This window comes from Argopecten irradians, chromosome 1 (genome assembly GCF_041381155.1).
Source record: "Argopecten irradians isolate NY chromosome 1, Ai_NY, whole genome shotgun sequence".
NCBI classification, from domain to species: domain Eukaryota; kingdom Metazoa; phylum Mollusca; class Bivalvia; order Pectinida; family Pectinidae; genus Argopecten; species Argopecten irradians.
Window position 1 is genome coordinate 68,847,579 of NC_091134.1, and position 14,748 is coordinate 68,862,326.

The 14,748-nt window shown below is 39.4% G+C and overlaps 1 protein-coding gene across 3 annotated transcripts in view; it reads left to right on the top strand.

The window, feature by feature from the left end:
* Positions 1-14,732, top strand: part of LOC138306665 (uncharacterized) — a 38,796-nt gene extending 24,064 nt beyond the window's left edge. For 2 of the 3 annotated variants that reach the window (XM_069247109.1, XM_069247117.1), the window contains 2 exons: positions 11,277-11,435; positions 11,790-14,731. In XM_069247109.1, the coding sequence (XP_069103210.1) occupies positions 11,277-11,435; positions 11,790-11,987 (357 nt within the window). In that variant the 3' untranslated portion in view covers positions 11,988-14,731. Of the gene's footprint in view, positions 1-11,276; positions 11,436-11,789 lie in introns of all 3 variants that reach the window. The other variant, XM_069247122.1, reaches the window with a different exon arrangement.
* The last annotated feature ends 16 nt before the right edge of the window (positions 14,733-14,748 follow it).

The window sequence follows — 14,748 nt, forward strand, 5'->3', positions numbered from 1 at the left end:
ATGACCCTCCTGTATAATAGTGATACGATCTGATTGTCCATGACCCTCCTGTATATTAGTGATACGATCTGATTGTCCATGTCCCGCCTGTATAATAGTGATACGATCTGATTGTCCATGACCCTCCTGTATAATAGTGATACGATCTGATTGTCCATGACCCTCCTGTATAATTGTGATACGATCTGATTGTCCATGACCCGCCTGTATAATTGTGATACGATCTGACTGTCCATGACCCTCCTGTATAATAGTGAGACGATATGATTGTCCATGACCCTCCTGTATATTAGTGATACGATCTGATTGTCCATGTCCCGCCTGTATATTAGTGATACGATCTGATTGTCCATGTCCCGGCTATACGATCTGATTGTCCATGACCCGCCTGTATAACAGTGATACGATCTGATTGTCCATGACCCGCCTGTATAACAGTGATACGATCTGATTGTCCATGACCCCTCCTGTATAATAATAATACGATCCGATTGTCCATGACCTTCCTGTATAATAGTGATACGATCTGATTGTCCATGACCCTCCTGTATAATTGTGATACGATCTGATTGTCCATGACCCGCCTGTATAACAGTGATACGATCTGATTGTCCATGACCCTCCTGTATAATAGTGATACGATCTGATTGTCCATGACCCTCCTGTATAATAGTGATACGATCTGATTGTCCATGACCCTCCTGTATAATAGTGATACGATCTGATTGTCCATGACCCTCCTGTATAATAGTGATACGATCTGATTGTCCATGACCCTCCTGTATAATAGTGATACGATCTGATTGTCCATGACCCTCCTGTATAATAGTGATACGATCTGATTGTCCATGACCCTCCTGTATAATAGTGATACGATCTGATTGTCCATGACCCTCCTGTATATTAGTGATACGATCTGATTGTCCATGACCCTCCTGTATAATAGTGATACGATCTGATTGTCCATGACCCTCCTGTATATAATATGTGATACGATCTGATTGTCCATGACCCTCCTGTATAATAGTGATACGATCTGATTGTCCATGTCCCGCCTGTATATTAGTGATACGATCTGATTGTCCATGTCCCGGCTATACGATCTGATTGTCCATGACCCGCCTGTATAACAGTGATACGATCTGATTGTCCATGACCCTCCTGTATAATTGTAATACGATCTGATTGTCCATGACCCTCCTGTATAATAGTGATACGATCTGATTGTCCATGACCCTCCTGTATAATAGTGATACGATCTGATTGTCCATGACCCTCCTGTATAACAGTGATACGATCTGATTGTCCATGACCCTCCTGTATAATAGTGATACGATCTGATTGTCCATGACCCTCCTGTATAATAGTGATACGATCTGATTGTCCATGACCCTCCTGTATAATAGTGATACGATCTATTGTCCATGATCTGTATTGTCGATCATGTCCATGCCTGTATAATAGTGATACGATCTGATTGTCCATGACCCTCCTGTATAATAGTAATACGATCTGATTGTCCATGACCCTCCTGTATAATAGTAATACGATCTGATTGTCCATGACCCTCCTGTATAAAAGTGATACGATCTGATTGTCCATGACCCTCCTGTATAATAGTGATACGATCTGATTGTCCATGACCCTCCTGTATAAAGTGATACGATCTGATTGTCCATGACCCTCCTGTATAATAGTGATACGATCTGATTGTCCATGACCCTCCTGTATAATAGTGATACGATCTGATTGTCCATGACCCTCCTGTATAATAGTGATACGATCTGATTGTCCATGACCCTCCTGTATAATAGTATACGATCTGATTGTCCATGACCCTCCTGTATAATAGTAATACGATCTGATTGTCCATGCCTCCTGTATAATAGTGATACGATCTGATTGTCCATGACCCTCCTGTATAATAGTGATACGATCTGATTGTCCATGACCCTCCTGTATAAATAGTGATACGATCTGATTGTCCATGACCCTCCTGTATAATAGTGATACGATCTGATTGTCCATGACCCTCCTGTATAATAGTGATACGATCTGATTGTCCATGACCCTCCTGTATAATAGTGATACGATCTGATTGTCCATGACCCTCCTGTATAATAGTGATACGATCTGATTGTCCATGACCCTCCTGTATAATAGTGATACGATCTGATTGTCCATGACCCTCCTGTATAATAGTGATACGATCTGATTGTCCATGACCCTCCTGTATAATAGTGATACGATCTGATTGTCCATGACCCTCCTGTATAATAGTGATACGATCTGATTGTCCATGACCCTCCTGTATAATAGTGATACGATCTGATTGTCCATGACCCTCCTGTATAAATAGTGATACGATCTGATTGTCCATGACCCTCCTGTATAATAGTGATACGATCTGATTGTCCATGACCCTCCTGTATAATAGTGATACGATCTGATTGTCCATGACCCTCCTGTATATAGTAGTGATACGATCTGATTGTCCATGACCCTCCTGTATAATAGTGATACGATCTGATTGTCCATGACCCTCCTGTATAATAGTGATACGATCTGATTGTCCATGACCCTCCTGTATAATAGTGATACGATCTGATTGTCCATGACCCTCCTGTATAATAGTGATACGATCTGATTGTCCATGACCCTCCTGTATAATAGTGATACGATCTGATTGTCCATGACCCTCCTGTATAATAGTGATACGATCTGATTGTCCATGACCCTCCTGTATAATAGTGATACGATCTGATTGTCCATGACCCTCCTGTATAATAGTGATACGATCTGATTGTCCATGACCCTCCTGTATAATAGTGATACGATCTGATTGTCCATGACCCGCCTGTATAATAGTGATACGATCTGATTGTCCATGACCCTCCTGTATAATAGTGATACGATCTGATTGTCCATACCCCCTGAGTGATACGATCTGATTGTCCATGACCCTCCTGATAAAGTGATACGATCTGATTGTCCATGACCCTCCTGTATAATAGTGATACGATCTGATTGTCCATGACCCGCCTGTATAACAGTGATACGATCTGATTGTCCATGACCCTCCTGTATAATAGTGATACGATCTGATTGTCCATGACCCTCCTGTATAATAGTGATACGATCTGATTGTCCATGACCCTCCTGTATAATAGTGATACGATCTGATTGTCCATGACCCTCCTGTATAATATGATACGATCTGATTGTCCATGACCCTCCTGTATAATAGTGATCGATCTGATTGTCCATGACCCTCCTGTATAATAGTGATACGATCTGATTGTCCATGACCCTCCTGTATAATAGTGATACGATCTGATTGTCCATGACCCTCCTGTATAATAGTGATACGATCTGATTGTCCATGACCCTCCTGTATAATAGTGATACGATCTGATTGTCCATGACCCTCCTGTATAATAGTAATACGATCTGATTGTCCATGACCCTCCTGTATAATAGTGATACGATCTGATTGTCCATGACCCTCCTGTATAATAGTGATACGATCTGATTGTCCATGACCCTCCTGTATAATTGTGATACGATCTGATTGTCCATGACCCTCCTGTATAATAGTGATACGATCTGATTGTCCATGACCCTCCTGTATAATAGTGATACGATCTGATTGTCCATGACCCTCCTGTATAATAGTGATACGATCTGATTGTCCATGACCCTCCTGTATAACAGTGATACGATCTGATTGTCCATGACCCTCCTGTATAATTGTGATACGATCTGATTGTCCATGACCCTCCTGTATAACAGTGATACGATCTGATTGTCCATGACCCTCCTGTATAATAGTGATACGATCTGATTGTCCATGACCCTCCTGTATAATAGTGATACGATCTGATTGTCCATGACCCTCCTGTATAATAGTGATACGATCTGATTGTCCATGACCCTCCTGTATAATAGTGATACGATCTGATTGTCCATGACCCGCCTGTATAACAGTGATACGATCTGATTGTCCATGACCCTCCTGTATAATAGTGATACGATCTGATTATCCATGACCCTCCTGTATAATACTAATACGATCTGATTGTCCATGACTCTCCTGTATAACAGTGATACGATCTGATTGTCCATGACCCTGCTGTATAATAGTAATACGATCTGAATGTCCATGACCCGCCTGTATAACAGTGATTCGATCTGATTGTCCATGACCCTCCCGTATAATAGTGATACGATCTGATTGTCCATGACCCTCCTGTATAATAGTAATACGATCTGATTGTACATGACCCTCCTGTATATTAGTAATACGATCTGATTGTCCATCACCCTCCTGTATAACAGTGATACGATATGATTGTCCATGACCCTCCTGTATAATAGTAATACGATCTGATTGTCCATAACCGTCCTGTATAATAGTGATACGATCTGATTGCCTATAAGCCGCCTGTAAAATAGTAATAAGATCTGATTGTCCATGACCCGCCTGTATAACAGTGATACGATTTGATTGTCCATGACCCTCCTGTATAATAGTGATACGATCTGATTGTCCATGACCCTCCTGTATAATAGTGATACGATCTGATTGTCCATGACCCTCCCTGTATAATAGTGATACGATCTGATTGTCCATGACCCTCCTGTATAAAAGTGATATGTTCTGATTGTACGTGACCCTCCTGTATAACAGTGATACGATCTGATTGTCCATGACCCTCCTGTATAATAGTAATACGATCTGATTGTCCATGACCCTCCTGTATAATAGTGATACGATCTGAGTGTCCATGTATAATAGTGATACGATCTGATTGTCCATGACCCTCCTGTATAATAGTGATACGATCTGATTGTCCATGACCCTCCTGTATAATAGTGATACGATCTGATTGTCCATGACCCTCCTGTATAATAGTAATACGATCTGATTGTCCATGACCCTCCTGTATAATAGTGATACGATCTGAGTGTCCATGTATAACAGTGATACGATCTGATTTTCCATGACCCTCCAGTATAATAGTGATTCGATCTGATTGTACATGACCCTTCTCTATAATAACGATACCATCTGATTGTATATGACCCCCTGTATAATAGTAATACGATCTGATTGTCCATCACCCTCCTGTATAACAGTGATACGATCTGATTGTCCATGATCCTCTTGTATAATAGTGATATGATCTGATTGTCCATGACCCGCCTGTATAACAGTGATTCGATCTGATTGTCCAATACCCTCCTGTATAACAGTGATACGATCTGATTGTCCATGACCCTCCTGTATAACAGTGATACGATATGATTTTCCATGACCCTCCAGTATAATAGTGATACGATCTGATTGTCCATGACCCTCCTGTATAACAGTGATACCGGTACGATCTGATTGTCCATGTCCCGCCTGTATATTAGTGATACGATCTGATTGTCCATATCCCTCCTGTATAATTGTGATACGATCTGACTGTCCATGACCCTCCTGTATAACAGTGATACCGGTACGATCTGATTGTCCATGTCCCGCCTGTATATCAGTGATACGATCTGATTGTCCATATCCCGCCTGTATAATTGTGATACGATCTGACAGTCCATGACCCTGCGGTATAATAGTGAGACGATATGATTGTCCATGACCCTTCTGTATATTAGTGATACGATCTGATTGTCCATTTCCCGGCTATACGATCTGATTGTCTATGACCAGCCTGTATAACAGTGATACGGTCTGATTGTCCATGACCCCTCCTGTATAATAATAATACGATCCGATTGTCCATGACCCGCCTGTATAACAGTGATAGGGTCTGATTGTCCATGACCCTCCTATATAATTGAGATACGATCTGATTTTCCATGACCCTCCTGTATAACAGTGATGTGATCTGATTGTCCATGACCCTCCCGTATAATAGTAATACGATCTGATTGTCCATAACCCTCCTGTGTAAAAGTGATACGATCTGATAGCCTATGAGCCGCCTGTATAATAGTAATAAGATCTGATTGTCCATGACCCGCCTGTATAACAGTGATACGATCTGATTGTCCATGACCCTCCTGTATAATTGTGGTACGATCTGATTGTCCATGACCCTCCTGTATAATTTTGATACTATCTGATTGTCCACGACCCTCCTGTATAATAGTGATACGATCTGATTGTCCATGACCCTCCTGTATAACAGTGATACAATCTGATTGTCCATGACCCTCCTGTATAATTGTGGTACGATCTGATTGTCCATGACCCTCCTGTATAATTGTGATACTATCTGATTGTCCACGACCCTCCTGTATAATACTGATACGATCTGATTGTCCATGACCCTGCTGTATGATAGTGATACGATCTGAGTGTCCATGACCCTCCTGTATAATAGTGATACGATCTGATTGTCCATGATCCGCCTGTATAACAGTGGTACGATCTGATTGTCCATGACCCTCCTGTATAATTGTGATACTATCTGATTGTCCACGACCCTCCTGTATAATAGTGATACGATCTGATTGTCCATGACCCTGCTGTATGATAGTGATACGATCTGAGTGTCCATGATCCTCTTGTATAACAGTGATACGATCTGATTGTCGATGACCCTCCTGTATAACAGTGATACGATCTGATTGTCGATGACCCTCCTGTATAACATTGATACGATCTGATTGTCCATGACCCTCCTACATAATTGTGATACGATCTGATTGTCCATGACCCTCCTGTATAACAGTGATACGATCTGATTGTCCATGACCCTCCTGTATAATAGTAATACGATCTGATTGTCCATGACCCTCCTGTATAATAGTGATACGATCTGATTGTCCATGACCCTCCTGTATAATAGTAATACGATCTGATTGTCCATGACCCGCCTGTATAACGGTGATACGATCTGATTGTCCATGACCCTCCTGTATAATTGTGATATGATCTGATTGTCAATGACCCTCCTGTATAATTGTGATACGATCTGATTGTCCATGACCCTCCCGTATAATTGTGATACGATCTGATTGTCCATGATCCTCATGTATAATAGTGATACGATCTGATTGTCCATGATCCTCCTGTATAACAGTGATACGATCTGAGTGTCCATGATCCTCATGTATAATAGTGATACGATCTGATTGTCCATGATCCTCCTGGTATAACAGTGATACGATCTGATTGTCCATGACCCTCCCGTATAATTGTGATACGATCTGATTGTCCATGACCCGCCTGTATAACAGTGATAGGTCTGATTGTCCATGACCCTCCTATATAATTGAGATACGATCTGATTTTCCATGACCCTCCTGTATAACAGTGATGTGATCTGATTGTCCATGACCCTCCCGTATAATAGTAATACGATCTGATTGTCCATAACCCTCCTGTGTAAAAGTGATACGATCTGATAGCCTATGAGCCGCCTGTATAATAGTAATAAGATCTGATTGTCCATGACCCGCCTGTATAACAGTGATACGATCTGATTGTCCATGACCCTCCTGTATAATTGTGATACGATCTGATTGTCCATGACCCTCCTGTATAATAGTGATACGATCTGATTGTCCATGACCCTCCTGTATAATAGTGATACGATCTGATTGTCCATGACCCTCCTGTATAACAGTGATACGATCTGATTGTCCATGACCCTCCTGTATAATTGTGATACGATCTGATTGTCCATGACCCTCCTGTATAATAGTAATACGATCTGATTGTCCATGACCCTCCTGTATAATAGTGATACGATCTGATTGTCCATGACCCTCCTGTATAATAGTGATACGATCTGATTGTCCATGACCCTCCTGTATAATAGTGATACGATCTGATTGTCCATGACCCTCCTGTATAATAGTGATACGATCTGATTGTCCATGACCCTCCTGTATAATAGTGATACGATCTGATTGTCCATGACCCTCCTGTATAATTGTGATACGATCTGATTGTCCATGACCCTCCTGTATAATAGTGATACGATCTGATTGTCCATGACCCTCCTGTATAATAGTGATACGATCTGATTGTCCATGACCCTCCTGTATAATAGTGATACGATCTGATTGTCCATGACCCTCCTGTATAACAGTGATACGATCTGATTGTCCATGACCCTCCTGTATAATAGTGATACGATCTGATTGTCCATGACCCTCCTGTATAATAGTGATACGATCTGATTGTCCATGACCCTCCTGTATAATAGTGATACGATCTGATTGTCCATGACCCTCCTGTATAACAGTGATACGATCTGATTGTCCATGACCCTCCTGTATAATAGTGATACGATCTGATTGTCCATGACCCTCCTGTATAATAGTAATACGATCTGATTGTCCATGACCCGCCTGTATAACAGTGATACGATCTGATTGTCCATGACCCTCCTGTATAATAGTGATACGATCTGATTGTCCATGACCCTCCTGTATAATAGTGATACGATCTGATTGTCCATGACCCTCCCGTATAATTGTGATACGATCTGATTGTCCATGATCCTCATGTATAATAGTGATACGATCTGATTGTCCATGATCCTCCTGTATAACAGTGATACGATCTGAGTGTCCATGATCCTCATGTATAATAGTGATACGATCTGATTGTCCATGATCCTCCTGTATAACAGTGATACGATCTGATTGTCCATGACCCTCCCGTATAATTGTGATACGATCTGATTGTCCATGACCCTCCTGTATAATAGTAATACGATCTGATTGTCCACGACCCTCCTGTATAATAGTAATACCATCTGATTGTCCATGACCCTCCTGTATAATAGTGATACGATCTGATTGTACATGACCCTCCTGTATAATAGTAATACGATCTGATTGTCCATGACCCGCCTGTATAACAGTTATACGATTTGATTGTCCATGACCCGCCTGTATGATTATGATACGATCTGAATGTCCATGACCCTCCCGTATAATAGTGATACGATCTGATTGTCCATGACCCTCCCGTATAAAAGTGATATGTTCTGATTGTACGTGACCCTCCTGTATAACAGTGATACGATCTGATTGTCCATGACCCTCCTGTATAATAGTGATACGATCTGATTGTCCATGACCCTCCTGTATAATAGTGATACGATCTGATTGTCCATGACCCTCCTGTATAATAGTGGTACGATCTGATTTCCATGACCCTCCTGTATAATAGTGGTACGATCTGATTGGCCATTACCCTCCTGTATAACAGTGATACGAACTGATTGTCCATGACCCGCCTGTATAACAGTGATACGATCTGATTGTACGTGACCCTTCTGTATAATAGTGATACGATCTGATTGGCCATGACCCTCCTGTATAATAGTGATACGAACTGATTGTCCATGACCCGCCTGTATAATAGTGATGCGATCTGATTGTACGTGACCCTCCTGTATAATAGTGATACGATCTGATTGTCCATGACCCTCCTGTATAATAGTGGAACGATCTGAATGTCCATGACCTTCCTGTATAATAGTGATACGATCTGATTGTCCATGACCCTCCTGTATAATAGTGGTACGATCTGAATGTCCATGACCTTCCTGTATAATTGTGATACGATCTGAGTGTCCATGACCCTCCTGTATAATAGTGATACGATCTGAATGTCCATGACTCGCCTGTATGATAGTGGTACGATCTGATTGTACGTGACCCTCCCTTATAAAAGTGATATGTTCTGATTGTATATGACCCCCTGTATAATAGTAATACGACCTGATTGTCCATCACCATCCTGTATAACAGTGATACGATCTGATTTTCCATGACCCTCCAGTATGATAGTGATTCGATCTGATTGTCTATGACCCTCCTGTATAACAGTAATACGATCTGATTGTCCATGACTCTCCTCTATAATAGTGATACTATCTGGTTGTATATGACCCCCTGTATGATAGTAATACGATCTGATTGTCCATGACCCTCCTGTATAATAGTGATACGATATGAGTGTCCATGTATAACAGTGATACGATCTGATTGTACATGACCCTCCTCTATAATAGTGATACCATCTGATTGTACATGACCCCCTGTATAATAGTAATACGATCTGATTGTCCATCACCCTCCTGTATAACAGTGATACGATCTGATTGTCCATGATCCTCTTGTATAATAGTGATATGATCTGATTGTCCATGACCCGCCTGTATAACAGTGATTTGATCTGATTGTCCATGACCCTCCTGTATAACAGTGATACGATCTGATTGTCCATGACCCTCCTGTATAACAGTGATACGATCTGATTTTCCATGACCCTCCAGTATAATAGTGATACGATCTGATTGTCCATGACCCTCCTGTATAACAGTGATACCTGTACGATCTGATTGTCCATGACCTTCTCGTATAATAGTAATACGATCTGATTGTCCATAACCCTCCTGTATAATAGTGATACGATCTGATTGTCCATGACCCTCCTGTATTATAGTGATTCGATCTGATATTCCATGACCCTCCTGTATAACAGTGATACGATCTGATTGTCCATGACCTTCCCGTATAATAGTAATACGATCTGATTGTCCATAACCCTCCAGTATAATAGTGATACGATCTGATTGTCCATGACCATCCTGTATAATAGTGATACGATCTGATTGTCCATGACCCTCCTGTATAATAGTGATACGATCTGATCATACATAACCTCCTTTATAATAGTGATACGATCTGATTGTCTATGACCCTCCTGTATAATAGTGATGTGATCTGATTGTTTATGACCCGCCTGTTTAATGGTGATACGATCTGATTTTCTCCCATACTTTACACGTATATCCCGTTGGTGCTAGGGAAAAGATAACGGGGTTGTAATCAAAATGACGCCATCAAAGGATGCGGCGTAGCCGCGGCTTGCATTGTCGATGACGTCATAAATTTTAACGTATAACGACGTTCCTTTCATCATGACGTGATGAAAATGCTGGAAAGCATCGGAAGTTTCATATTTGTTCAAATAAGTATGGGAGAAAAAGAATCAAACATAGGTCTGTCAAGTAGACAGGAATATCTCAATGCTGGTGAAATTTTTTTTGGTCGTCAACCGTTGGCAAGCCTCGGGTTGACATGCCAAAATCTTTCACTCGGGTTGAGATATCCCTGTCCACTTGACAGACCCATGTAAGATTCTAATAGTCCATGATCCTCTGGTATAATGTGTTTAAGTAATAGCCTACATTATGTAATAGGTACATATTTAAAACCGTCCGTGTTTCCGTGTTTTTTAGGAACGTATATCCGGATACAATACCCGACTTCTACAAATGGCATCCGAGTACCTGGTATCGTTATGGCAGACTAGTAAATTAGATATCCCAACATCCATGGAACCGCCATTTATACGGATGATACGTCTTCCGAAAATCAACGGATTCGGTACTTCTGAGGTAAGAAAATGATAACATAACCAAATTTATAAGCTCAGGTACTGGACAAATCAAAATGTTTGGCGTTTACTTGTAACGCTACTTGTTTTTTGGATTATTTATTGGTCTACAGATAATCCACAGATTTGTTACTTCTGAGGTTATATGTGAAACCAAAGTACAAGCTTACAGCTAAGATAATGTGACCAAGCTATCTGAAGTCTGTAAGGAACAAATCGACGGCTTCACGAAGGAAATTCTTCGTTATAGTAAATATTTTAAACAATTGCACTCCTCTAGCTTTGACTGTTTTTACTGATATGTCTATACAAATGACCAAGAAGACTATATTTACTATATGTATGACTGTTGCAGGAGGACGCCATGGCCTTGACAGATATCCTATTCTTTGATTACCGTATTGACGCAAGTCTGAAGTCTATACAGAACCAGTTATACGCTCGCGTGTCCGTCCAAATCTACAACTGTATGCAGGACTATGAGACCTATGGGAAGGCCATTATGTCAATAGCTGAGAAACGACACACATTTATTAAAAACGAGAATAATTAGTAACATAATGCCGTTATATCCCTATGGTGTAACCATTTGTTTATTGTTCAACAATACTGGTGTATAGTTAATATAAGTGTTATGTTTTGTGATGTATTTAACAAGGAGAAGAATAGTCTTGAAACTATTCTATATTATTGAAAACTAGTGATAATATTATCTGATAATAGATGGTAAAATATAACATAAATTGTTATCATTTTCTTTGTTTATCATGTTAATTAACAATCAACCTGAAGTTTGTTTTGTTTACAATTATAATTAAACAGATTTATTAATTATTTCTATACCTTCAGTCAGATATACTTTAGGTACATATTATTATCATAAGTAAGTTTTTTCTGTATTATATAATGATACCTGTTTTCTGTCATTAATTGTCTATAACTAAAAGCAGCTGTGTATGTGAGGAAGTGATTTGCGACGGTAGAAGGATAGTAGAGTTATCCAGCTTGAGTGTTGGTAAAACAGACATCTACATTTAGAAGAAAACTAATTTTCTCATTATTGTTTCAATCATACACGTAGTATTTGAAGACATGGGAATAGGTCCGAATTGTAATAGGGGGTATAAAACTTTCAAAATATAGAACTACTCTATAAAGACACACAATGGGAGAAGCTAGCCGAAAACTTAAACTTTTAGAATAATGGTTCATAACACATCTCCAACATATCTTTCGTCTATATTACCCCCTAGACTATTTCGTACATATGACACTAGACGATCAGACATGCATCAAACAATTCGCACAAGGACAAATTTGTATAAAGATTTTTTTTTGCCTTCTTCTACTCGAGTATGGAATGAACTTCCAATAGATATAAGAGAAAATTCCTCTATCAAGGTTCTCAAAGCATACTTTCAAACATAACTCACCGTTTAGTTTATTTTAAGACTGTCAATAGATCAGATCAAATACTTCATGCTCGGCTGCGTCTAGAATGTAGTTCACTGAATTTGCATCTTTTCAGTAAAAATATTGTAGACTTATCTCATTGTGCCTGTATATTTATGATAGAAGATACATTTCTTTTTTTGTTCAATGCATCAACTATGCTGACATCAGACAATAACGTCTCTCTGGCATATTCACAAAATACAATACCGTTAATAATTTAGATATCCATTTATGGGGTGATCCTTCACTTGGAAAGAACATGAAAATGTTTTGATTCGGTACAGAAGTTTATCTTTTATAGTGGAAGATTTTAACGATACATACAGTGTACCTTGGTTAGTTTTCTTGTTTTATCACTGGGAATCAATCAACATAATGTGTCTTACTACATAAATTAATGATTATGAATTTATAATATTACAATTATTAAATTATTACAATAATAATTATTATAAATTCAGAATGTCTGCAGTAGAAGTATACGAAAATCATATTGATTCATTATATAGAGAGAAATATCTCTATTTAAGTATAAATCGATTGTCTCACTGGTTGTCCTGTTATTTTAAGCTAAAGTCTAACAGTTACCGTCGGCAGTAGAATAGCATATCAGCTTCTACTCAGTAGCGCTAACTATCATTGAATTATTAAAAAAGAATATACTCACAATAAGCATTTAGTGAAAATTCTTGTTGTCTTGTCTCTTGCGTTTGTTTAAATCTTAACGTTTTTGTCAATTTCAATGAATTTTGATTTCGTCAAGTCGTCTGTTTACAACATTAGCAATGTCACGAAGACGCTTGAAATCGCATGTCTTCCGTTCACCTAATCACCGACGGGTTCATAAAAATCAACACATAGCGCTTTGACGGTAAAAGCGAAAAGACGTGAACGGAAAGCGCCGTCCTTAATATGATTTTTTTTATTGATAAACAGACTTATTTGGCAAAACTATTACTAAATAGCTCCAGATAAATTTTGAAGTGTCGCTTCAAAAAACAAAGATGGCGTCGAAAAAAGAAACGAGTGCGCATCTTTTTCGGGCGGTTAATATTTTGCACTGTCAAAAATACATTATCACCCGTTGCTAGGGAGTTGCTACGAAAGTGTCTATTGTTTCCTATTGTTCTAATGTTACCTGCCGTGTGATAGTGTAAAATACCAAATATCTCTCGACCAATCAGAATGCAGGATTCTCACTTGAGGTATAATAATATATAAATACTACCTGCATTAGAGGGTGACAGTGCCTAGTGTCACCACGAGGATATCACTGTTACCCGAGGCGAAGCAGAGGGTGACGGTGATAATCCGAGGGGTGACACTAGGTACTGTCACCCTCTAATGCAGGTGGTATTTATTTTATTATACCAAAAGTCTAGAAACAAAACTAGTTTTCAAGTATTTTCAATCTATTGAAACATTTTAACTGATTTTAGCAAAAGTCGAACAGTCACCGTCGGCAGTAGAATAGCAAATCATGATCAGCTTCTACTCAGTAACGCTAACTATCATTGCATTATAAAAAAGAATACTCACAATAAACATTTAGTGAAAATTCTTCTTGTCTTGTGTGTGTGTTGTCTCCTGCGTTTGTTTAAATCTTAATGTTTTTGTAAATCTCAATGATTTTTATTTCGTCCCGTCGTCTGTTTACAACATTAGCAACGTCACGAAGACGCTTGAAATCGCATGTCTTCCGTTCACCTAATCACCGACGGGTTCTTAAAAACCAACATATAGCGCTGGACGGTAAGCGGAAAGGTGTAAACGGAAAGCGCCGTCCTTAATTTAAAAAAATACATTGATAAATAGACTAATTTGGCAAAACCATTACTCAATAGCTCTAGATAAATTTT